Source organism: Palaemon carinicauda, chromosome 1, assembly GCF_036898095.1.
Source record: "Palaemon carinicauda isolate YSFRI2023 chromosome 1, ASM3689809v2, whole genome shotgun sequence".
In the NCBI taxonomy this organism is placed as follows: Eukaryota; Metazoa; Arthropoda; class Malacostraca; order Decapoda; family Palaemonidae; genus Palaemon; species Palaemon carinicauda.
This window is the reverse complement of record NC_090725.1, coordinates 168,389,567-168,415,836: the sequence shown is the minus strand read 5'-3', so window position 1 is coordinate 168,415,836 and position 26,270 is coordinate 168,389,567. Positions and strand designations below refer to the sequence as shown.

At 43.4% G+C, this 26,270-nt stretch overlaps 1 protein-coding gene across 2 annotated transcripts; it reads left to right on the top strand.

Annotated features, from left to right (window-relative positions):
* Positions 1-1,425: 1,425 nt before the first annotated feature.
* On the top strand, positions 1,426-25,761 carry LOC137652835 (piggyBac transposable element-derived protein 2-like). Of its 2 annotated transcripts, none has more exons than XR_011046374.1 (2): positions 1,426-1,553; positions 23,600-23,879. XR_011046374.1 is itself a non-coding variant. In XM_068386235.1 (2 exons), the coding sequence occupies exons 1-2, from the start codon at positions 23,217-23,219 to the stop codon at positions 24,741-24,743; spliced, it is 1,161 nt and encodes a 386-aa protein (XP_068242336.1). In that variant the 5' UTR covers positions 23,206-23,216; the 3' UTR covers positions 24,744-25,761. The 2 variants fall into 2 exon arrangements, 1 of the variants encoding a protein (XP_068242336.1); XM_068386235.1 differs by lacking the exon at positions 1,426-1,553 and adding an exon at positions 23,206-23,233 and having other exon boundaries at positions 23,600-25,761.
* The last annotated feature ends 509 nt before the right edge of the window (positions 25,762-26,270 follow it).

Sequence of the window (26,270 nt, the reverse complement as noted above, 5' to 3'; positions counted from 1 at the left end):
TCCTTGATCTGTGTCTTTATTTTGTTTTTGATTTGTTGCAGTGCAGGCTGTATGTGCACCTGTACATTGTGAATGTATTTGGTGCTTTTGGCTAGCTCATCAGCCTTTTCATTCCCTGGTATCCCGATGTGACTGGGGATCCAGTTTAGTGTTACTAGTCTGTTCCTTTCATTATGCTGATTTAAGAGGATTTTAATGTCCGCTATCAAGGACTTGTTTTCTTTGTTTTTTGTCCTGTTGTAGGGCTTGCATTGAGGATCGTGAATCAGTATGAATGACTACTGGTCCCTCCTAATTGTCTCCTTCGTGCATTCAGATTTTATACGAGGAAAGGAGACAAGTTATACATTTACAAAGTATGTAAGACTGTCTACAAGATTTACATTAACTCAAAAATCCTTGAAGAAAATTCAAAGATCAACATAAAAACAAAACCAAAACACACAGTATATAATTTTAAGTACATTTTTAAAACGTAATTAGCTGGTTGGTGGTGTGTGACAAATACGATCATAGGTAGAGTCACGCCCATACATCTATGGAGGAGCACGAACTAGGTGGATTCTCTGGCGAGATATAAAAAAGTTAGTACCACCTTCAACTACTACCCCACACTGCACAAGAAGTACATAAAAGAATATTATTAAAACTGAAACATCTATTAACGTTTTGTAAGCATATTTTACGGTGATTGACCATACGTAAAATGCGACATACTAAAACCATAGTCATGCAAGAAACAAACAATAATGTAAGAGTGTCATTCTCTCGTAAGATGTGGTTCTTTAATTCTTTATCATAATATGCAACAAAGAACATATTTCTACAAAATACGAAGACATGAAAATTTCGGTTTTATGAATAAAGACACAAATGCAATAACATAATTCCTGTTTGCCGATTACCCGACAAACGAAAATTCTCAATAATAAATCAATCAATAACCTGTGTGAACACGCAATACTAATAACCTTACGGTAAGAGGAAGATTATGGTTATACAGATGCATACACAAAAATTTCTGTAGAATTGTTGTGAGAAGAATTTCTCACACCTTCATTCATACATAACTCAGCACTGGACAGCTTTCCACTGCAGTCCGCATGACCGATAAAATTACAGTGCATTACTTAGCTTCTTAGCATGTCTTCGGTAAGTTAGTATAAGCTAAGAAGTTTTGAACTTATCTGTTGATCGACAAGTGGCCGCAAACGTGGTTAGCAATTAAACCCCAAGTGGATATTACTAGATACTACATTCAAGTCATAACTAGTGAAGGAAAAGCTACTGTCAAAGTAATTAAGTAAGTAATCTTATAACTTTAGATATAACGGTACTGTTAATCAACATTTATGTTACAAAATATAGTACGAAACATTTCTTTAGCTGTACATGTAGTGTTAATCATCCGTTAAGCGTCAGTGACTTGGATGTGAGGATGGCAGAAAAGTCCAAATCAATCAATCAATTTATCATCTTTTAAAGATACCGATATGGCTCTATTATAAGTGGGGAATTAAGGTGAAACAAGTCAAGGTGGACGATTTATAAGGGTAAATATGAATATTATTTTTATTAGCTTCGACAAAGAATTTAATAGGCGTTCCTGGTGTATTAATATATTCAAAGAACCCATCTCCTCCTTTGGATATACTTTTATTATGGTACTTGTGTAGAATGTAGGGTCACTGGCCGGTTGCTTGCTTAGGTAATAAATATGAAATGATGCAATAAACGGTTTGTAGAAAATAAGACTCGTTTGGGTTTTATTATAGTTACGGACGGGACAAGTTTTTCTGTAAAATTATATTTACTGACGGGGAAACATTTCAAACAGCAAGTATATATTTTCCTGTAGTAAATAACGTAATGTAAATGAATTTGACCTTCATTTAAACCGCGAACAAACAGAACAACCGTTAGACAACTTCATTCTCCACTACATACTCGCCAAAACTGGTATAATTGAAATGAGGTCAAATTCGGTGAGATCACATTATTTACTACTGGAAAATATATATTGTCTGTTCAAAATGTTTTACTCTTTATGTAATGGTTTTTGCTTCGCCGTGCGCTTGCTTCGCTTGTGAAAAAAATAAAAACATCAAGCTCCGTATGCACTGGCAAGCGATAATGTTGAACTGCTCACGCTAACATTAGTGATTGAATATTTTTTAAACAATTATTCCCGGTATATTTCTTTTAGAATATCAAATGGTTCTTACTTCGCTGTGCGATCATGAAGACAGAAAAACATCAAGCTCTTATGTACTGGCAAGCGTTACATGATGAGCTGCTCATCCCCCACAATTGGCTCTTGTTTCTTGGTAATTATTCAACAGTTTTTGAAAATCTAAAAATCACAGATCCTGAATTCAATAAAAACAAATTAAGGATTTACTTTGTGATTGGGCCATCGAAGGTGCTTGTCTTCCCTGTAAGATAACCAAGATCAACACTTTGGGCACTGTAATATTTGTGGTATGAAATTATGTGATATTAGAAATGTGTTAGATACTCTTGGTGACTCACATCAAAAGGATTTAAAAAGAACTGAAGTGAAGCACTTAGAAGTGATAACAAAGGAAGGGGAAAATATAACCCCCCTATACAGGGTATAGGATTCCATATAGAAGTGATAACAAAGGAAGGGGAAAATATAACCCCCCTATACAGGGTATAGGATTCCATACCTATGGTTACGTGATTGGGTAATGGAAAAATCTTTGTAACAGTACGGCGTCTGTAAAGTAAACTTGTTTAGAGCAAGTATTTGATATGTGAGAACCAAATGTAATACGGCGATAACAGAAAAAAACAGAAATGCCGAACAATAACTGTAGTAAGATGAAGTGAAGGAAAGAATAATGTTATTTTATGGGAATGTTTAAATGTTGTATTAACGGAGGAAATGACATTAAACTTGAGAAAATGACAAATATACATCTGGGTATTTCATCAACGAATACCCGCAAACGGTATTAAGAGAGTCAAGTCCCGTAATATACTTGAATGTCGTGAGTAAAAAGAAATATATACACGTTGGTATTGCAACAACTTGTACATACATACGGTATTAGAAGGGTCAAATACAGTACTTGAATGTCGCGGGTAAAAATGAGGAGGGTTTATAATAAGAGGAGTACTGTAATCCTATTGGTCAAAATAAAGGGGGCCGGAGTTTATGCGCAGAATTTCTATAACGGTTAACATGCATGTACATACAAATGAATGGGAGCAAATGAAACCAATTTGTTGTATATCAACAAACAAATGAAAAACATACCAGTAGTATAGGATATAGGTAATTTGTGCAGTTTTCCATGAATTTATTATACATCCAAGCTAATAATGTATAGAGAAGTAAAGGTTTGCTTTACCCTTATATACTGTTTTCCCAGTATCTTTTCCTCACTCAAAACCCCTGGTTCCCAATGGGGCTTCCCCATTATTGATATATATATATATATATATATATATATATATATATATATATATATATATATACATATATATATATATATATATATATATATATATATATATATATATATATATATATATATATATATGCATGAGTGTTGAAATTCAAGAGGTATTAGTTTGTTGAGTGTAGTTGGAAAAGTGTATGGTAGAGTAATGATTAATAGGATTAAGGATAAAACAGAGAATGCAATCTTAGAAGTACAGGGTGGTTTTAGAAGAGGTAGGGGTTGTATGAATCAGATTTTTACCGTTAGGTAGATATGCGAGAAATATTTAGCAAAAGGTAAGGAGGTGTATGTTGCGTTTATGGATCTGGAGAAAGCGTATGATAGAGTTGATAGGGAAGCAATGTGGAATGTGATGAGGTTATATGGAGTTGGTGGAAGGTTGTTGCAAGCAGTGAAAAGTTTCTACAAAGGTAGTAAAGCATGTGTTAGAATAGGAAATGGAGTGAGTGATTGGTTTCCGGTGAGAGTGGGGCTGAGACAGGGATGTGTGATGTTGCCGTGGCTGTTTAACTTGTATGTTGATGGAGTGGTGAGAGAGGTGAATGCTCGAGTGCTTGGACGAGGATTAAAACTGGTAGAGGAGAATGACCATGAATGGGAGGTAAATCCGTTGTTGTTTGCGGATGATACTGTACTGGTTGCAGACACAGAAGAGAAGCTTGACCGACTAGTGACAGAATTTGGAAGGGTGTGTGAGAGAAGGAATTTTAAACATAAGACTTACCCGGTAGTTATATATATAGCTTACGTCCCCGAAGTCAACGGCAGAAAATTCGAAACTCGCGCCAATCACCGATTGGATAGCCAGGTGTACCACCCCTGCGCCCTAGCGAGGTACCTAGGAACCATTCCAGGAACCCTCATATATTCCCTGCCGCTAGTGGCAAGATGTTGGATTTTTCACTCGCTATAACCTGTATATTACAGTTATCTTGGTGATGTACAATTTATTTTTAGCCTTTGCTGGTTGGATTTTATTTTTACAGAGTGTTAGTGCATTAACTACGTTTGTATCTTAACAGAGGTAGGAATGGGAGTTTTTTTTTCCCCCTACTGTAAAACTTACGAACCTACTCTATAACATGATGGCGGAGATCGGTCCACCATCTCTATGACGTCACAATTGTGTGACGTAAGCAACATAGTACTACGTAATATGTTGCATAATTCTTTTCTTTGCTTTTTCTTGTAAAGAATGAAAAGGAAATCTAACTTACAATAAGTATTTAACTTTTGATATAAAAAGATTAGGCCTATATTAATTTTTAAGAAATTTTTGTGTTTTTAGTATTCGTTCTTTAAATCATCCATACTATTTTCAAAGATTAAATAGAACTAGCGTATTGTTAATTTTCGCAGCGTAGTTCTCATGAAAATACGATGCAGTCCCAACAATTCTTGATATCGTTGTTTATTTTCTTTCGATGTTGGGATTCTAGTATTATTCGTATATTCACATATATGTTCCAATTGTAAGTGTAGCAATCCACTATTTTGGAAACCCTTAAGATTTAAGGGTTGTTTACATATATATATATATATATATATATATATACGTTATTGCGATATCTGTTCATTTTAATAATAACAAATCACTATTTTTGGGAACCTTTAAGAATTAAGGGTTGTTTACATTTATATATATATGTTATTCCTATATCTGTTCATTTGAATCATATAACATGTAACTTTCCCGGTAGTTATATATAACTACCAGGTGAGTATGTATAACATTTATCTTTACCGGTAGTTATATGTAACTACCGGGTAAGTGTGTTCAAACATTTATTTACAATGAAAATATCAGGGTAATATCTTATAAAAAATATTTTGTTACAATTTTATATAGCAAGAACTAGAAATTATTTTGCATTATCATTCAAGCCCTTGGCAGTAGAGAAAGATCTATCACAACGGGCAGGACTAGTTATGGTCTTTTGTGTAAGTGTTTAAAAGTGCAAGTTTCAGTGCTAGATTAGTGCAGTCTATTTATTCAGCACAGTGGACGTTTTTTCCTAGCCTTAGACCTCTTCCAAGCTCCCCAACCCCTGGGAGAAGGAATGTCGATCGGCCAAAGGAAACGAGAGGCGTTAGCTCATGAGCAGATGTCCTCTCGAGCGGTCCCATTGACATTCCCAAAAATGCTTGCCCTTGCCATGGGAAAGCAAAGAGCGTTGGATGTTAAGCTACTAACATTGCTGTTAGAGTCTTGCATTGCATCACATTTGCTGATAATAGCAATACTATAATGCTTACGAACCAACATAGACATGGTTTTTATTCCAGAGCGCCAGTCGGCCATGAGAACCCTCTGATGAACCGAACGCACCGAGTGATGTAATGAAGATCATTTTATGCTTGGCCCTAAGTCTTTCAGGACGCTCGGCGCCACGTCTTTCAGGACGCTCGGCGCCACGTCTTTCAGGACAATCGGCGCCTCGTCTTTCAGAACGCTCGGCGCCACGTCTTTCAGGACGTTCGGCGCCACGTCTTTCAGGACGCTCGGCGCCACGTCTTTCAGGACGATTGGCGCCTAGTCTATCAGGATGCTCGGCACCTCGTCTTTCAGGATGTTCGGTGCCACGTCTTACAAGATCTTTGTCAGTAGAAGACATTGGTGATCACTTTTCTCCTGTTGAATTTTTCTCAGAAGGAGAAGATCCTTATTCCTTTCGTCCTTCAGTTGATTTAGAAACTCATGAAAGTTTTTATGATTAGTTTCCAATTTTTTTTTTTTTTTATGCCTGTTGAATCACGTTCGCCACCCTCTGAATTTACACGTGGTCATAAATGAAGCTTTAAGAATGATGGGAGACTGTATATAGAGTCTTGGAAGGACCAAGGAAAGACAGCTTTCTTTTTTCCTCTGAATAGCCTGGCCTCTAGATCTTGTATCTGGGGTACAAGATTATTTTTATTATTATCTCTAGCCAAGCTACAACCCTAGTTGGAAAAGTAAGATGCTTTAAGCCCAAGGGCTCCAATAGGTAAAAATAGCCCAGTGAGGAAAGGAAATAAGGCGTTAAATAAATGATGAGAATAATTTAACAATAAATCATTCTTAAAACAGTAACAACGTCATAACGTCTAAAACAGATATGTCATATAAGGTGGAGGTCTAGCCACGTTAAGGTCGAGGACCTAGTGGCAGCCCCACAGAGACTGTTACAGCCCCCTGGGTGGATTGCTGAGTCTCTCAAGGAATTCAGGTAAATGAGGCATATAAGCCCATGAAGCCAGCTTCCTTATCAGGTATTCCAGGATAGCAAGGGTGGAGGTCTAACCACGTTAAGGTCGAGGACCTTGTGGCAGCCCCACAGAGATTTTTACAGCCCCCTGGGTGGATCACTGAGTCTCTTAAGGAATCCAGACAATGGGGCAGGATAACTTTGAGGTCCGTGCTATTCCTAAAGGATGGATGCGAAATCTTTTTCCTAGTGAAACCTGCTTTGTTAGTATCTCTGATAAGACCTCTCTGCAAAACAATCTTTGCAACATCAAATGTCTCTCTTTTGGAAGAGGGAGGCTTTTATCCGGTCCTGGATGTAACAGCTCTTAATGCCTTCGTTCAGAAGTCAAAGTTCTCCATGGAGACATTGAAATCATGAACTATTTAAAGTCTCATGTCAGCCTGGTCACAAGGCGAAGCAGAGTCTGACTGCTTTCGCCTTCAGGCAGTAGAGCCAGACTGCATAACTTCTGGCAATCTTGGGAGAAGAGGGGAGCAGACCTTTGGTCAGTACATCTTCTGAAGGAGGATTACAATTTCTTTTCATAGGGAAACCTCCTTTAGTTTTAGCTCCAATAGATCTCTCTCCCAGATCTAGAGAGGAGTTTAAGAGGCAGGCTTTGCAATTAAACTTTTGCTAATGTAGCAGAATACTGCACTCAAGAGACATCAGAGCCTCCCTGTATCTGGATGATTGACTTATCAGAGCTCTTTCTTACGATCTTCATGAAGGATTTAAAGATAACTTTGAACCTTTCAGAAGAATTGCGTATTCCTGTCAACAAGACGAGTCTTCTGACACCAGGACGCTTAGCACTAGTCTTATAGGACGTTCGGCGTCTTGCTCTGTTAACCTCTCGGCGCCACGTCTTACAGGAAGCTTGGCGCCACACCTTCCAGGAGGTTCGGCGCCACGTCTCACAGGACGCTTGGCTCCACGTCTTACAGGAAGCTCGGCTCCACGTTTTACAGGATGCTCGGAGCCTCGTCTTACAGGAAGCTCGGCGCCACGTCTTACAGGACGCTCGGCGCCTCGTCTTTCAGGACGCTCGGCACCACGTCTTTCAGGACGCTCGGCGCCTCATCTTTCAGGACGCTTGGCGCCACGTTTTATAGGAAGCTCGGCGCCACGTCTTACAGGACGCTCGGGGCCCTGTCTTTCAGGACTCTCGACGTCGGAGATCTAGAACGAGGCATGACATTAAACATGAGAACCTCGGACTTTCCCGGTGACACTAGTCAAATCGAATGTCGAGATCAAGGACGCCTTAGTTCCGATCTCTTTGATCACAGAAGTTTTTTGTCAAGCGTCTAGCCTTAGTACAACGCGACGACATAGGCGGTGATCTGGGTTTCCTTGGCGCCAGGAGTCAGGACCTTAATAGATGTATCCTGATAAACACAATGTCACTAGTTCCGTTAGATCTTCTGACACCATCACAGAAAATACTTTATTTAAGGATGGTGATTCAGAGTCAAGTTTTTTCAGGCTTTTACGTCTCCTCTTAGGACGGAGGAAGCCTTCTTGAAACTGCAATCTTTCTAAAGTTACAGAAATGTTCTGCGAGGAAGTGGATGAGTATGTTGGGAAACCTCTCCTCTTTGGGAGGGGGTTTTTTCCCTGGGAAGACTGATTCTTTCTTTGTGACCATTGTTATGTCATTTTTCATCCTAGTTTTCCTGGACCAGGGTTCGATTCCCGGCCAGTCAGAAGCTAGAAGCTATGGTCCTTATGTGAGTTATCTTTATTCTCTCCATTTCAACCTCAATCAATTTGGGACAAGGAGAAGGTCTTGAGTCGATATGCATCTCTTTTAGGATGCCATAAGAAGTTGCCTTCAGTGGTGGTTCGATCCAGTCAAACTTCCAGAAGGTCACCCCTCTTGAACAGAGGATCTTAGACCTTGTGTTGTGTCTCGTTGCCTCGGATTCGGGGTGGGACCAACTCTAGACAGTTGGAAGCTTCGGGACTTTGGACAGAGGATCAGAGGCGCTTCCTCATCACCCAAAAGAACTGTTGGCAGTCCAGTTGGCTCTCAAAAAGCTTTGAAGGGTCAGTTTGGAACAAAGTGGTGCAGGTCTTTGCCGATCACACCACAGATTTGGCTTTCATTGCCAAGCAAGACGGAACCCACTCGAGGTTCCTTTACGGGACTGAGAGGAGTCTTCTCATCTGGGCTAAGGAGAATGTTTTCCTTCTAACAAGGTTCTTTCAAAAAGAGAAGAACTTATGGCAGAACAGTCTCAGCTGGAGAATGGACACTCCATCGAGAAATCTGCAAGAATCTGTGGCGACTTTGGTGTCGTTCTTGTAGAGTCCTATTCATGACTTAACAGACAAAGAGACTAGAAAGTTACTGCTTTCCAGTGCCAGATCTCGAAGCAGTCCACATAGACGCTTTCCTGTTAGTCTGGTCCAATCTGGATGTATACGTTTTCATCGTTCTATTTCCTTTACAAGGTGACACAAAACTTTGTGTCGCACGAAGGGACCAGGTGACCTTAGTGGCCGCCTTTTGGCCCTCAAGAGGATGGTTCACAGAGATACTGGAATGGATGGTGGACTCTCCTAGAAGTCTTCCATTAAGAGTAGTTTTACTCAAACAACCTCTCGTGGAAAGTCTCTTTTCTAGTCTCCAAGCTCTACTTCTAGCTAACTTCAACCTTTTGAAACCTCACAGAGGCAGCTAAGTCTTTTACAAGAGCAATTAGAACTTCTACCATCAGGATTTATCAATCCAAATTGAAGGCTTTAGAGAATGGTGCAGAGTCAACTCTGTTTTCTCTTCCAGTATCTCTACAACTCAGATTGCTGACTTCCTGTTTTACCCTAGAAGGAAGCTCATTTGTTCATCCTCTTCCATTAAGGGATACAGGTGTGTGTTAGCGACTGTTGTCAGACACGGTATCTTGGACCTTTCGATTGATGAAGTCCTACAGGAATTTCTCAACTTGTTTGTAACATCAAACAACCAGGATTCACCAGCTTGGATCCTGGACTCAATCCTGAAGTTCCTTATGAGTGACAAACTTGAGTTTGCTTTCATCTTCATTTTAAGGCCCTCTCGATGAAAACTATTTTTTTTTGTTAGTCTTGTGACATCTAAAAGAATTAGTTAAATCATACATTTTAGTAAAATGTTGGCTTTCGAGATAACGAAGCTATCTGCTCATTGCAGTTAGGCTTTCTCGCCAGGAAAGACAGCCTTTCTCAACATTGACCCAAGGCTTTTGAGTTTCCGAATTTTTCGGATATGGTTGGCGAGGAGTTGGAGAGAGTCCTGTGTCCAGTAAGAACCCTGAAGTTCTATCCAGGCAGTATGAAAGAGTTGCGAGGCAAGTCGAAAGCTCTTTGGTGCTCGATTAAGAAGCCCTCGTTTTTCAGATGTCAAGAATGTCCTTTCATTCTTCATCAGACTCTTATAAGAGAGGCTCATACACATTACAGTGAGACTGGCCTCAAGTTTCTAAGGTCAAGACGCATGAGGTTAGTACTATAACAACTTGAATGACCTTCAAGCAGAATAGATTGTGGTGGAGCATTATGGACACATCCTTTTGGGGGAGTAAATCTGTGTTCACTTCACACTATTTTAATCGTGTCCAGACTCTTTATGAGGACTGCTACACTCTGGGACCATTCGTGATAGCGAGTGCAGTAGTGGGTGAAGGATCCACCACTACGTTCCCATAATCCTAATAACCTTTTCTTCTCTTGGAACTTTTATTTGTTTTTATGGTTGTTTGTGGAGACTGTGTCAGTCTTCCAAAATCATTGATTTTAGTCAGGTGGTCAATTTTGTTCCTTGAAGAGCGCCCGTAACTGGTTATTGGAGGAGGTTCTGTCATAATGAGGTATATACACCGGTTTGACAGACCCTAGAGATCTTCAGCCCCCTGGGAGGATCACTGGATCTCATAAGGCTAGCAGTCATAATGAGACAGAATCATTGAAGTCAGCTTCCTTATTAGGTACGAACCCTTCAGTTTGTTTTGATTAACTCTTAAGAAAAATTCCAGATATACTAGCTGTCTCTAACCCTCCACCAAAGGTGTTAATCAGCTATATATATAACTACCGGGTAAATCTTATGTTTAAAAATGGTATTTTCATTATAAAATAAATTTTTGAACATACTTACCCGGTAGTTATATATAATTAAAGTCCCACCCTCCTCCCCTCTAAGAGACTAGAGGCATGGAATATATGAGGGTTCCTGGAATGGTTCCTAGGTACCTCGCTAGGGCGCAGGGTTGGTACACCTGGCTATCCAATCGGTGATTGGCGCGAGTTTCGAATTTTCTGCCGTTGACATCGGGGACGTAAGCTATATACAGTATATAACTACCGGGTAAGTATGTTCAAAAATTTATTTTATAATGAAAATACCATGTTGAGAGTTAATGTGGGTAAGAGTAAGGTTATGAGATGTACGAGAAGGGAAGGTGGTGCAATGTTGAATGTCATGTTGAATGGAGAGTTACTTGAGGAGGTGGATCAGTTTAAGTACTTGGGGTCTGTTGTTGCAGCAAATGGTGGAGTGGAAGCAGATGTACTTCAGAGAGTGAATGAAGGTTGCAAAGTGTTGGGGGCAGTTAAGGGAGTAGTAAAAAATAGAGGGTTGGGCATGAATGTAGAGAGAGTTCTATATGAGAAAGTGATTGTACCAACTGTGATGTATGGATCGGAGTTGAAGGGAATGAAAGTGGTGGAGAGACAGAAATTGAATGTGTTTGAGATGAAGTGTCTAAGGAGTATGGCTGGTGTATCTCGAGTAGATAGGGTGAGAACGGGTGTAAGAAATGAGTTAGCAGCTAGAGTGGATATGAATGTGTTGAGGTGGTTTGGCCATGTTGAGAGGATGGAAAATGGCTGTCTGCTAAAGAAGGTGATGAATGCTAGAGTTGATGGGAGAAGTACAAGAGGAAGGCCAAGGTTTGGGTGGATGGATGGAGTGAAGAAAGCTCTGGGTGATAGGAGGATAGATGTGAGAGAGGCAAGAGAGCGTGCTAGAAATAGGAATGAATGGCGAACGATTGTGACACAGTTCCGGTAGGCCCTGATGCTTCCTCCGGTGCCTTAGATGACCGCGGAGGTAGCAGCAGTAGGGGATTCAGCATTATGAAGCTTCATCTGTGGTGGATAATGGGGGAGGGTGGGCTGTGGCACCCTAGCAGTACCAGCTGAACTCGGGTGAGTCCCTTGTCAGGCTGGGAGGAACGTAGAGAGGAGAGGTCCCCTTTTTGTTTTGTTTCATTTGTTAATGTCGGGTACCCCCCAAAATGGGGGGAAGTGCCTTGGTATATGTATGTATGTAAATCTTCTTCCAACTGTTCCAATCCAGGGCTAATGCGTCCATAGCATAAGCCTGAGGGTCCATGTTCGGGGCCACGTAACAGGGAAGTTTGTGGTTGAGTTGCGTCGCAAACAAGTCTACCTGGAGACCGGGAACCAGTCTGGATATCCACCGGAATGAATTCATGTCTAGGGACCATTCTGATTCTAGTGGTTTTGTCCTGGATAGTGAGTCCGCTATCACGTTCTGGACTCCTGCTAGGTGAGTGGCTGACAAGAACCAGTTCTTTTCGATTGCCAAGGTAAAGATCATGACCAGGACTTGATTCAGATTGGGAGATTTTGATCCGCCTCTGTTTATGCAGTGGACTACTGCCGTGCTGTCGGAGACTATCCTGATATGAGTGGATCGTGGAAAGGGATAGTCGTTTTAAGGTCAGTAATACTGCCATGGCCTCTAACACGTTGATGTGGAACTGTCTCATAGCAGGGGACCAAGAGCCCTGAAACATCTGGTGTTTGTAGTAGCCCCCCCAACCACTGAGAGACGCGTCTGTGTGAATCGTCACCCGTGGAGGAGGGAATTGCAGAGGAACCGATTTGGAGAGGTTCTCTGGTTTTGACCATGGCTGGAGCCTTCGTATTAAGACTGAGGTGATCTTTGATATCTTGTCTCGTAATCGTGTTGTAGCTCTCTTTCTCCAAACTCGGTTGATGGCCTTGAGTTTGGCTTTCAATAAGAGGTCTGTCACTGAAGCAAATTGGAGTAAGCCTAGAACTCTTTCTAAGGCTCTTCTTGAAACGTGTTTGTTCCTGATGAAGTGCTTTGTCTTCGATGCTATCTCTTTGACCTTTTTGGGGGGAAGAGACAGTTTGTGACTTGAGGTCCCAGCGGATGCCTAACCATTCGAATTGGCTTGCTGGTTGTAGGCGAGATTTTTGCAAGTTGACTTGAAATCCTATCTTGTGCAGAAACTGAACCACTTTGGTTGTAGCCTTGTGGCATTCTTGAATCGTCCGTGCCCAGATGAGCCAGTCGTCCAGATAAGCTATCACCATGATTCCCTGGCTCCTGAACTGTTCTAGCACCGTCTCCCCTAGCTTTGTAAATATCCTGGGGGTGATGCTGATGCCAAAGGGCATCACTTTGAACGCATAGGATTTCTTGCCTAGGCGGAAGCCGAGGTAAGGAGAGAAGTTTCTTGCTACTGGGACGTGATAATAGGCGTCTGTAAGATCGATAGAGGTGGTGACGGCCCCACGGGGAAGTAAGGTCCGTACCTGAGAAATAGTCAGCATGCGGAACCTGTCGCAAAAAATGTAAGAATTCAGTTTGGACAGGTCCAGGACCACTCTCAACGCCGACGAATTCTTTTTTGGAACAGTAAACAGGCGGCCTTGAAATTTCAGTGTTCGTACCCTCTTTATGGCTTTCTTCTTCAATAGGTCCTTGGTGTACTCTTCTAGGATGGGAGTGGGCTTCTGGAAGAAGGACACTGTCGGAGGTGGGGAACCTTGTGCCCATTTCCAGCCCAGGCCTTTGGAGACTATACTGTGGGCCCAAGGACTGAAGGTCCACTGGTCCCGAAACTTGTATAGTCTCCCTCCTACCTGATTTGTCTCATTGGGTGGGGTTGAACTTAGCCCCTCGTCCTCCCCGGGAACCTCTGGCTCTGGGTCCGCCTCGCTGACAGAACTGACCTCTACCCCTGTTGCCGCCTCTAGGGTATCCTCGAAAGGAACCCGAGGATTCGTAAGCCTGATTAAAGGCAGGGGAGGTCATCCAAGATGCCGCAGGAGCTGGTTGGGTACCCTGAGGTGCCGGGACGAATACGATCTGTTGAGGAGGGGCGGATTTGGATGTAGAGGGAGTTGAAGAGTGAGGGCCTGAAGAATGGTGAAGCTGGCCACGACCAGTCTTGTATGGTGTATAGGACCTTTGCTTCTTCTTAGAGAAAGGTTGTCTTGGCATATTTTCAAATTTACGTTTATTTGAAAGGCCCCATCGAACTTGTAGGTTTTGGTTAACCCTCGCTGTGTCTTGGAGGACTTTATCGACCTCTTCTTGAGGAAAAAGAGTTTTACCTCAGCAGGAGGAGGCGATAAGCCTATTAGGCTCATGCCTAATAGAGGCTTCGGCGAGAACGTGTTTTCTGCAATTCGTTCTCGCAGTCCAGAAGTCGTGAAGGTCTGACTGGAACGACTGCAGGAGGTTCTTTGCCTGTACTCTAAAGAGAGGTTCATCACTGTAGAGGGAAGCTATCAACTCTGAGGATACGACCGAGTTGAGTGACCTAGCCAGCCGGTTTCTTGCTTCGAACTCTACCTTCAATAAGTGGTCCGGAAGCTTGGGCAGTCTCTCCGAGAAGAGAGAGGATGCGCAGTCCGGATCTAGTTTACCCACCGTGAAAGTAGCTGAGGCATCGTGCCAGAGCGCCGAGGTGCCTGGGACGAGGAGAGAGGTGGGATCTGTCTCTTTAAGGGTCGGCATGGGGATGCCGTCCTTAACTGACTGAATAGTCAATTCAGCAATCTTATCAGTAAGAGGAGACGGGATGGACTGAGGAGTGATGAAAATGGTGTACGCTCCCTTGTGGGGAGTCAACTTAGAGTTGACGCATCCCCATTCCGCGAGAGTACGAGCCCAGACAGCTTGGGCTTGCTCTTTAGGGAATATTACCGTCTCCTTTGGGACCTTATCCATCCGGATCAAGGCATGCTCCTTTAGGCGAACAAAGCCATTGAAGGGGAACTGGAGATCAGGAGGGTAGAACTCCAGATCGTCTAGAGGGCGGGTCCCCAAGCCTTCTAGAGTAAGCGTGCCGTCCAAATAAGGAGCATACCTAGCGAACCGCCAAGGGTTATTCTTATCAAAAGGCGGCAGCTTAGAAGTGTCAGGACCTAGGGGCGGAGCAGGCTGAGACCCCGCACGGAGGAGGCTAGCCACCATGTCCTTGAGCTCCGATATGACCCCTGAGTGTCTCTGCAGCTTCGACTCCATCATATCCTGAATCATCTCCATGGTTATGCGGAAATCCGAGGAGCTACCTACAGCTGAAGCCTTGGACTTTGCGGACTTACTCCTCTGTCCTTTAGTAGGAGGAGGAGTTCGTGACAGCATTGGGATGTCAGGGGCTGAGGAAGGTCCTGGGACCGGAGATATAGATTGTGGCAAAGCCGGATTAATGGGTTTGGGTTTATTTTTGCGTATTGGCTTAACCTTGGGACGGACCGAGACGGAACCCTCCCAAGGGGAAGCCTGAGGCTTGTCAAAGCCGAGGAAGGAAGAAGTAGGGGAAAGAAAAGATTCTGCCAACTCTGCACCACTAACCTGCTCATCCATAGGTTCGGTGTGGATGTCGAGGGTGGAGATGTCGCCGGAGAGCTGGTGTTCCACCTCCACAGGAAGGGCCGCCCTGATACCCTCAATGATGGGAGAAGCTTGCTCCAAGGGTACCGCGGCCGAGGACGAACCGGGAAACAGCCGGGAGGCCATGTCCGCGTCAAGGAGGTAAAGACAACCAGTTGGGGCATTCCTCCCAAAACCAGACACCCAAGTCCGGAGGCTGGTTTTGGCCATCCGGAGCGAATCTTCGTCAGCCTGGAAAAGGGGAATAACTTTAGAACGACAGAAGGCAAACTCCTATGAATATCAAGATTATTAAGAGAAATATCTATATAATCAGCTGAGCCTCAATATAATATTAGCATGAATGATAAAATTGAGAAATCTTACATCATCAAACTATAATAAGCGGAGCCTCAGTATAAAATAGCATGCATGATAAAAATGAGAAATCTTACATCATCATTGAGGAGAATGGAGGACAGCTCATAGCAGAGCGTGCACGCCTCCGGGAACCAGACCATGTAAGAGGGCTGGCCAGCTTCCCGGACAAAGGAGATCGCACAGTGGGCGTGGGACTGGCAGACGTCATGGCCTACCGGATCCAGAAAGGTTGCAGAGCAGCCCTTGGCGGCACAGCGCACTTTCTGTAATAAAAAGGTAAAATAAGTACAAATTCTCCCGGAGGCTTTAACCCATTTTGTACTAGCGTGACATATATGTTACGTAGAACATATGTTCAGTTAACTTACACCACACGTTTACATGTTGAAACTTGTTTCATGATAGGTCCTGTGTGTGAGAGCTAATACATGTATCTACTTGCATGCAAGTTTTTACAGGAATAGAAGTTCATTCAAGGGAGTGACACCGTTCTGTGCAGAAGTGCTGTTTTTTAAATATTAAACTTAGCCGGTGAATATATAATAGCTGACGTCTCGGACGGCTCGACAGATTCCAAAAACTCGCGAGCGATCGCCGTGAAGGTTGCGGGTGTGACCACCAGCGCCGACTATCGGCCAGATACCGCATATACTTGTCAAGTTCTCCAGTTCTTCTCTGTCGGTCTTGTCGACAAGTTGGTTCCGCTCGCTTATGACCTTGAGTTTTCGACCTATTTGGTGAAGTACTTTATTTTGGTTGTTTATTGGCTTTCGCTGTGACAGGTGTTTTTTCTTCAATTAAACTCTTGAAACCCTTTTTTTGGCTGGTGTTTATTGTTGATGACTTTGGTTTTGACTTGGATTTTCTCTGATTGTTCAAAATGGCTGACCCTTCTCCTATCCCTGAACCTAAATATCGTAAGTGTGCGAGGGATTGCAACAAACGTCTTCCCAAGGCCTCTATCGACCCACATACCGTTTGTTCTAATTGCCGGGGTAAATCCTGCCAATTAGGAGATCGGTGTGATGAGTGCGTGGTCTTGTCGGAATTCGACTGGCTTGAGTATGAAAAATATACTCGTAAGCTGGAGAGAGATAGGGTGAGGAGAAGCTCCTCTAGATCTTTGGAATTTTCCTCCTCCCATGCCCCTGAACCTAATCCTTCCCCTGTAGTAGTTGTTCCTGAACCCCCTACTAGCACTCATGAACCGTCCATGCGGGATATGTTTCTAGCGATTCAAGCTTTAGGCGAAAAAGTTGAGTCCTTAGCATCGGACCGTAACCAACTCATGTCAGATGTTAAGTTGTTGAAGTGTCAGAGTGGTAAAACAGAAAATCGTAGTGATAAAGTGATAAGTGCGCAAAGTGTATTTAGTGTTGCGACCGAGGGTTCGTCTGTTCGTGCTTGTCGCTCCCCTAGTCCGAGACCTCTTTCAGGCTCCCCTGCACCAGGGAGAAGTAATGTCGTAGGACTTAAGGGGACGAGAGGCGTTAACCAACGTGCAGACGTTCCCTCTTTGGTATCGGACGTTTCTCGTCAAGATCGCCCTTACCATAAGACGGGTGAGACTGTGTTCTCCTCGTCCTCCGAAGACTTATCGCACAAGAAACCTTGGCGCAAGGTTTCTAGACCCTTGAAGCGAAAGTCAGTCCCTTCAGGACAGGTCCAGCGTCCTGGCTGTAGCCATTGGGGCAGCTCTGACCTTTTGCAGTCGTCGGATGACTGTTCGCCTATTAAGCGCAAGCGTAACACGGGGTCCGAGGGTCGCGGTAGAGGCAATGTTTTGCCAACGCAGACGTTACCGACGTCACGGCCCGTTCCGACTCCCGTTGATCCGAAGTGGGTTGTCCTGCGGGACATGCAGTCTAAACTTGCCTCCCTTATGGAAGAGTATGACTTTGAGCAGGTTCGCGATGATCCTTTGCTTTCGAGTCACCAGTGCGCTGAACGTGACTCTGGCCTTCAGCCGCCCAAACGAGTATTCACTCGTCCGTTTGCCGTTAGTGCTGGCATTTCTAGTACTTTGAAACGCGATGCCAGTAGTCTTTCACGTCAGTCACATGACATGGATCCTTTGCTGCAGTCTCGTACTGACGTTCAGCTGCTGCCGCCGCAGCCCCGCACTGACGTTCGCCGACCGGCTCCGTTGCCTCGACGTGACGTTGAGCGTCAGTCACCGCAGTCGGAGGTTGTTTTGCCTGCTCAGACTCTGCAGTCAATGCAGTTCCGACGTGACGTCGAGCGTCAATCAACTTCAGCTGTTGTTGTTGGTCAGTCACAGGAATTTCAGTCCTTTCAGCAGCGGCGTGACGTCGCTTCCTCTTCTGCTACTGCTGCTCCTTTGCTTGTTGACATTGCCTGTCAAGCGTTGCCTCCTCGGCAGGTCTCTCCGTATCATGAGACTCGGCAGTTGTCGGACGAAGTTCCGTCGGATGAGGAAGTCGCTGATCCCCTTCCAACTGATATTCCTTTGGGGACTTTGTCGGACGGAGAGGAGCCTAAAGCTGCTCAGCCCTCTCTGGATTTTAAAAAGATCATGCTGATTTTTAAGGAACTGTTTCCTGACCATTTTGTAACTGCTGCTCCTCGTTCGCCTCCGTCAGAGTTTACGCTAGGCCTAGCTACTTCGACGCCGTCGTTTACTAAGCTAGTGCTCTCTCGCTCTTCTAAGAGAGCTTTGCGTTTACTAGACGATTGGGTGATCACCAGGAGGAGTTTGGGGAAGACAGCCTTTGCTTTCCCCCCTTTTAAACTGGCTTCTAGAGCGAGCGTCTGGTATGACACGGGAGAAGTTCTCGGCTTGGGAGTTCCTGCCTCTGCCTAGGGAGACTTCTCAAGCCTCGTAGACTCTCCCCGTCGCCTGGCCATGAGACGCTCTAAAGTTTACTGGTCCTCTTCGGACCTTGATCATCTCCTCAAAGGGGTTTACAGGGCCTTCGAAGTTTTTAACTTCTTGGATTGGTCGCTGGGAGCCTTGAGCAGGAAGATCTCTTCGGCCGACCGTGATGTATCCGTGTTAATTATGTCCTGCATGGACAAAGCTATCCGTGATGGCTCTAATGAGCTCGCTGCTACCTTTACGGCAGGAGTCCTTAAGAAGAGGGAGACTCTTTGCTCATTCCTTTCGGCAGGAGTAACTTCTCTTTGCTCCGTTGTCATCTGCCTTGTTTCCTCAGCAGTTGATTAAGGATATTGCAGCTTCTCTGGTGTAGAAGGATACCCACGACCTGATGGCTACGTCGGCGCGCAAGGCTGCTCCTTCATCATCTTATGTCGTAAGACCCAAGCTCGAGACTCCAGCAACGAGGTTTATCCCGCCCTTTCGTGGCAGAGCCCCCAGTAAGGGAGGTGCTCGTGCCGACAGTAAAAGAGGCAAGAGGAGAGGATCCAAGTCCTCCCGTGGCAGAGTCTGACTGCCCACGTCCTCAGACAGCGGTAGGGGCCAGACTGAACAACTTCTGGCAGGCCTGGGAGAAGAGGGGTGCAGACCGAGAGTCTGTGTTGTTGCTAAAGGAGGGGTACAAAATACCTTTTGTACGGAGACCTCCTCTGGTAAAAGTTCCTATAGACCTCTCTCCCAGGCATCGAGAGGAGTCAAGGAGACAGGCACTACAACTGCAGGTATCTCAGTTGCTAGAGAAGGGAGCGGTGGTGAAAGTCTCGGACCTAAAATCACCGGGATTTTACAACCGTCTCTTCCTAGTCCCAAAGCATACAGGAGGTTGGAGGCCGGTGCTGGATGTCAGTGCGCTCAACATTTTTGTTGTCAAAACAAAATTTACGATGGAGACCACGAAGTCCGTCCTAGCAGCGGTCAGAGAGGGAGACTGGATGGTCTCTCTCGACCTGCAGGATGCGTTCTTCCACATTCCTTTACACCCGGATTCTCAGCCGTATCTGAGGTTTGTATACAGGAATGTGGTGTACCAATTCCGAGCACTGTGCTTCGGCCTCAGCCCTGCTCCTCTTGTTTTTACGAGGCTCATGAGAAATGTGGCAAAATTTCTTCATTTATCGGGGATTCGAGCCTCCCTGTACCTGGACGACTGGCTGCTCAGAGCGTCGTCCCGTCATCGCTGTCTGCAGGACCTTCAATGGACGTTGGATCTTGCAAAGGAGTTGGGACTGTTGGTGAACTTAGAGAAGTCTCAGCTGACTCCCTCCCAAACGATTCTCTATTTGGGGATGGAGATTCGCAGTCTAGCTTTTCGGGCTTTTCCGTCTGCCACCAGGATAGATCAAGCCTTACTCAAAGTCCGCCTCATGCTGAGAAAAGACCGTTGCTCAGTGAGAAGTTGGATGAGCCTCCTAGGGATGCTGTCATCCCTGGAACAATTTATCTCTCTAGGGAGACTTCACCTTCGCCCTCTCCAGTTCCATCTAGACTCCCATTGGGACAAGAACAAGACTTTGGAAGCTGTCTCAATCCCGATCTCCGAACCAGTAAAGACGTGCCTGAACTGGTGGGACAGCAACATAGGTCTTCGAGAGGGTCTGTCCCTGGCGGTCAAGAACCCAAACCACGTGTTATTTTCAGACGCGTCGGATTTGGGTTGGGGAGCGACTCTGGACGGTCTGGAATGTTCGGGTCTTAGGACGTCGGATCAGAGGAGCCTTCACATCAACTGCAAGGAGCTGTTGGCTGTTCACTTGGCCTTGACGAGTTTCGAGAGTCTTCTCCGAAACAAAGTGGTAGAAGTGAATGCGGACAACACCACAGCCTTGGCGTACATCTTATTATTATTATTATTATTATTACTATCCAAGCTACAACCCTAATTGGAAAAGCAAGATGCTATAAGCCCAGGGGCTCCAATAGGGAAAAATAGCCCAGTGAGGAAAGGAAATAAGGAAATAAATAACTGAAGAGAACAAATTAACAATAAATCATTCTAAAAAAAGTAATGTCAAAAGAGATATATCATATATAAACTATTAACAACGTCAACAACAAATATGTCATATATAAACTATAAAAAGACTCATGTCCGCCTGGTCAACAAAAAAGCATTTGCTCCAACTTTGAACTTTTGAAGTTCTACTGATTCAACAACCCGATTAGGAAGATCATTCCACAACTGATCCCCTTCCAACTGATATTCCTTTGGGCACTCACTCCCACACACTGTTCGTCATCGCAAGGGACCTCCTCATCTGGTCAAAAGATCGAGGCATCTCACTGTTGACGAGGTTCGTCCAGGGGAAATTGAACGTCTTGGCGGACTGTCTCAGTCGGAGAGGTCAGGTGATCCCTACAGAATGGACCCTCCACAAGGACGTGTGCAAGAGTCTTTGGATGACTTGGGGTCAGCCCACCATAGACCTCTTTGCGACCTCATTGACCAAAATGCTCCCGACCTATTGCTCTCCAGTCCCAGATCCAGAGGCGGCCCACATAGATGCCTTTCTGCTGGATTGGTCTCACATGGACGCTTACGCATTCCCGCCGTTCAAGATCATCAACAGGGTTCTGCAGAAGTTCGCCTCTCACGAAGGGACAAGGTTGACGTTGGTTGCTCCCCTCTGGCCCGCGAGAGAGTGGTTCACAGAGGTACTTCAATGGCTGGTAGACGTTCCAAGGAGTCTACCTTTAAGGGTGGATCTCTTACGGCAGCCCCACGTAAGGAGTCTTCATCAAAGCCTCCCCGCGCTTCGTCTGACTGCCTTCAGACTATCGAAAGACTCTCAAGAGCTCGAGGATTTTCGAAGGAGGCAGCCAGAGCGATCGCGAGGGCTAGGAGATCATCTACTATCAAGGTCTACCAGTCGAAGTGGGAGGTCTTTAGAGAGTGGTGCAAGTCATCCTCTATTTCCTCTTCCAGTACCTCTGTAGCCCAGATTGCAGACTTTCTCCTGCATCTGAGAAATGTTCGCTCCCTCTCTGCTCCCACTATTAAGGGCTACAGGAGCATGTTGGCGTCTGTTCAGACATAGAGGCTTGGATCTGTCAAATAATAAAGATTTCCAAGATCTCCTTAAGTCCTTCGAGACCTCTAAGGAGCGTCGTATGTCAACTCCTGCTTGGAACTTAGACGTGGTCCTAAGGTTCCTAATGTCCGACAGGTTTGAGCCATTGCATTCAGCCTCCCTGAAGGATCTCACCCTCAAGACGCTTTTTTTGGTGTGCTTGGCTTCGGCTAAAAGGGTCAGTGAGATCCATGCCTTTAGTAAGAACATCGGCTTCTCTACAGATAAAGCCACATGTTCGCTTCAACTTGGTTTTTTGGCCAAGAATGAACTGCCTTCTCGTCCTTGGCCTAAATCTTTTGATATACCTTGTCTGTCAGAAATCGTAGGCAATGAGGTTGAAAGAGTACTGTGCCCAGTTAGAGCTCTTAAGTTTTATTTGGCTCGTACTAAACCATTACGAGGTGGTTCTGAGGCCTTATGGTGCTCCGTTAAGAAGCCCTCATTGCCCATGTCTAAAAATGCTTTATCGTACTTTATTAGATTTTTAATCCGGGAGGCACATTCTCATTTAAGTGAGAAAGATCGTTGTTTGCTTAAGGTCAAGTCGCACGAAGTGAGAGCGATAGCAACTTCGGTGGCTTTTAAGCAAAACAGGTCTCTGCGAAGTATTATGGATGTGACCTTTTGGAGGAGCAAGTCGGTGTTCGCTTCATTTTACTTAAAAGATGTCCAGACTCTTTATGAGGACTGCTACACCCTGGGTCCATTCGTTGCAGCGAGTGCAGTAGTGGGTGAGGGTTCTACCACTACATTCCCTTAATCCCAATATCCTTTTAATCTTCTCTTGAAATGTTTTTAATCTTGTCTTGGGTTGTACGGAAGACTAGGAAGTCTTTCGCATCCTTTTTGATTTGGCGGGTGGTCAAATGTCGTTTCTTGAGAGCGCCCAGATTGAGGGTATTGATGAGGTCCTGTTATAAGGGTGGTCGCCCTGGATATAACAGCTCCTGGGAGTCTTTCAGCATCCTGAGAGGATGGCTGGGCTTCGTGAGGAAAGCGGACTAATAAGGCAGAGTAATCATCAGAGTCAGCTTCCTTACCAGGTTCCTATATTTAAGTGGGTTTTTTTATGATATAATTGTCAAAAACTCATGAGCATATACGCCTTTATTGCATTAATACTGGTCTCTACCCACCACCATGGGTGTGAATCAGCTATTATATATTCACCGGCTAAGTTTAATATTTAAAAATGATATTTTGATTATAAAATAAATTTTTGAATATACTTACCCGGTGAATATATAAATTAAAGTCCCTCCCTTCCTCCCCGATAGAGACCCAGCGGACTGAGAAGAACTGGAGAACTTGACAAGTATATGCGGTATCTGGCCGATAGTCGGCGCTGGTGGTCACACCCGCAACCTTCACGGCGATCGCTCGCGAGTTTTTGGAATCTGTCGAGCCGTCCGAGATGTCAGCTATTATATATTCACCGGGTAAGTATATTCAAAAATTTATTTTATAATCAAAATATCATTTTGCTCCGGTGTGAAAATGAGTTCAGGCAAAAAGTGAGTATTATTTTGCCATTTTCATTAGATATATTGTATTGTTTTTTGATAAAATACTTGAAATATGGCTATAGAGAAATGTCTGTACTAATAATGAATATCTAAGATTTATAATATTGGCAGCAGTGCATTTTATATTTTCTGTGACATATATGTTACGCTAGGATGATACAGGGACATTTATGCCTTTTTCTATTTTACTGTATGTAAACTGATAGTAATATCTTTCTAGTGATATAAAACATTCTATGGCTTCATTTTCTTTCTTTTACTTTACTTTACTACACTTTTAGTTATTTTAACTCATTAATAAGTTACTTTGTTAAATTTAATCCAGAGATAACACGTTTTTATTTTTTTTTTCAGGTCTCTGACTGTCAATGAAATACTAGCAGAGTTAGAGAAAGAAGATATTGCTGCAGATGTTTTTATTGAGCCTGCTGATGATGGTCTGACTGACGAAGATTCTGCTGATGAAGATCAAGGTGGTCTAATTGATAATCTCTCTGGTAAACAATTAGATGCTGCAGGTGAAGCAGCTCTTCCAAATGGAGTTCGGCTTGGAAATTTAGGAGAGGACTTGGAGAACTATGATGACTCTAGTTATTGCTTCAAAACTCCAAAGTGGACTAGAAAGGCAACATTTTCTTCACCAAAACCAATTTTTCCTGAGGCGAATTACAGTCAATACCGGAACTTATCACCATGTGAATTATTCGAATTGTTTTTTGATGAGGAAGTTTTCAGATTGATAATAGAACAGTCAGCTCTTTATGCTCGTTACAAGGGAGAAATTTCCTTCTCAACAAATGAAAAAGAACTAAAGGTTTTCCTTGGCATATTACTTTTATCTGGCATTGTTCCAGTTCCATCACGGAGACTTTACTGGAAGAATTCTCCAGTGACTAGAAATGAGGCAGTGTATTCTGCAATGAGAAGGAACAGATTTGATAAAATAATGCAGTTCATACATTTAGCAGATAATACTAATCTTGATGATTCAGATAAATATGCTAAACTCCGTCCCCTGATAAGGCTACTTTCCACTCGATTTTTGTCTCATTTTCAACCAGAGCAGCATCTATCTCATGACGAGGCAATGGTTGAATATTTTGGCCGCCATGGATGCAAGCAGTGTATTCGAAACAAACCAATACGCTTTGGTTATAAAGTTTGGTGCCTGAATACTGATGCAAGCTATTTAGTAAGCTTTGACTTATACCAAGGTAAAATATATGAAGGTAATTCATATGAGGAGAAAGCGTTTGGCAAATGTGGAGCCACTGTTCTGAAAAATATAAAGTCATTGCCAGATGATAAAATACAACTCCCATACAGCTATTACTTTGATAACCTTTTTACCTCTTTTCCTCTTCTCCAACACCTGAGTGAGCAAAACTATACTGCTACGGGAACAATAAGAGACAATAGGCTGAAAAAATGCCCTTTGAAAGCAGTTTCTGAGATGAAAAAAGAAAAAAAGGGGAACATCAGACTTCATCATAGATAAGGCAAATAACATTTCATTATGCAGATGGATGGATAATTCGGTTGTCACCATTGCATCAACTGCTCATGGAAGGGAACCCCTTAGTAAGGTAAGAGATACTCTCAAAAAGAGAAAAAAAATATTGAAGTTGACTGCCCATTAGTTATTCGAGAATACAATAACCACATGGGTGGAACTGACCGTCAAGACCAGAATGTGAATAATTATAGAGTATCTATTAGGGGTAAGAAGTGGTGGTGGTGTATTTTTACCTGGTTATTAGATGTATCAGTGCAAAATGCTTGGATTCTTCATAAAAAGTCAGGTGGATGTTTACCTCAGCTAGATTTCAAAGAACAGATTGCTGAAAGCTATCTGAAGAGATATGGGATCCCTCCTAAAGGGCCTGGGAGACCTTCCCAGGGGGAAACAGGTTGTAAGAGAGTTCTTGATGACATTCATTTTGATGGAATAGAACACTACCTGATAGAGACCCCAAACAAGAAAAGACGTAGATGTGCTGGAAATCTGTGTAGCAAATCTCCTTCCAGTCAGTGTAATAAGTGTGATGTAGGTCTGTGTTTGTCTTGCAATTTAGCATTTCACACAAAATAGACTTTAATGATGTGCCACATGATGTATCAGTTGCAATGAAAAGTTGATTATTTTATGTTAGCATTTTGAACTGGCAATTTAATCTTTGTTTTGATTCTAAGTGCAAGATTTAATACAATGACTATTTCTTTTGGCTTGTTTTTTTATTGTAATTTTCAAATTCCATTCATTTGGTGGTTGTGACTACGGTAGTTCATGTATGAAAACAGTAGACTTCTTTTGTATTTATTTATGTCACTTATATAACAGCAAACAATAAACCTTTCAAAATAGAACAGAATTTTTCATATTTCCCCCAAATGTACTCGTTACTGCCTAGCGTGACATATATGTCACACTCCATTATTCATTGTACAATGAATGCAGCTGAAAAAAATTATGTATTCTACTGATTTTGGATCCTTATGAACTAGATTTAGTGTAAAAATTTGAAATCCAAAGAAAAAAAAAATTTGGGAAGAAATGGGTTAACTTAACATAATAATAACAATAAGTAAAGCTATGGGGAGATTCTAGTGATGTGAAAGGATGGGTTCGTGTAATGTAAGGAGCAGGAGCTCCGCCGTAATTACTACAATGATAAAAATTATGAGCAAATACTCCTTAGTAGACCGGAGAAAAATAGTGCATATAGACCGGAGAAAAATAGTGCATATAGAAGAGCCGGAGCTCCTAAGTAATTATTGATAAAAGTTAAGGCATATTGGTATGGGAGAGCGCCGTAGTGTGACGAAGGCCCGGAGGGGGGGGGGGATCCTTAATCCATATAAGGGACACAGTAAAAATAATTCAATAACTTGATCTCAGAAAGGATCTCCGGTAGTGAGAATAACAAGGGGGGGGTGGTGGGGGCGGAGATACATGTGATTATCGTGTGAAATTATGGGCCGTAGCCGGAGTCAAGGTGCGGAGGGCCAACGAGGGGAGGATTCC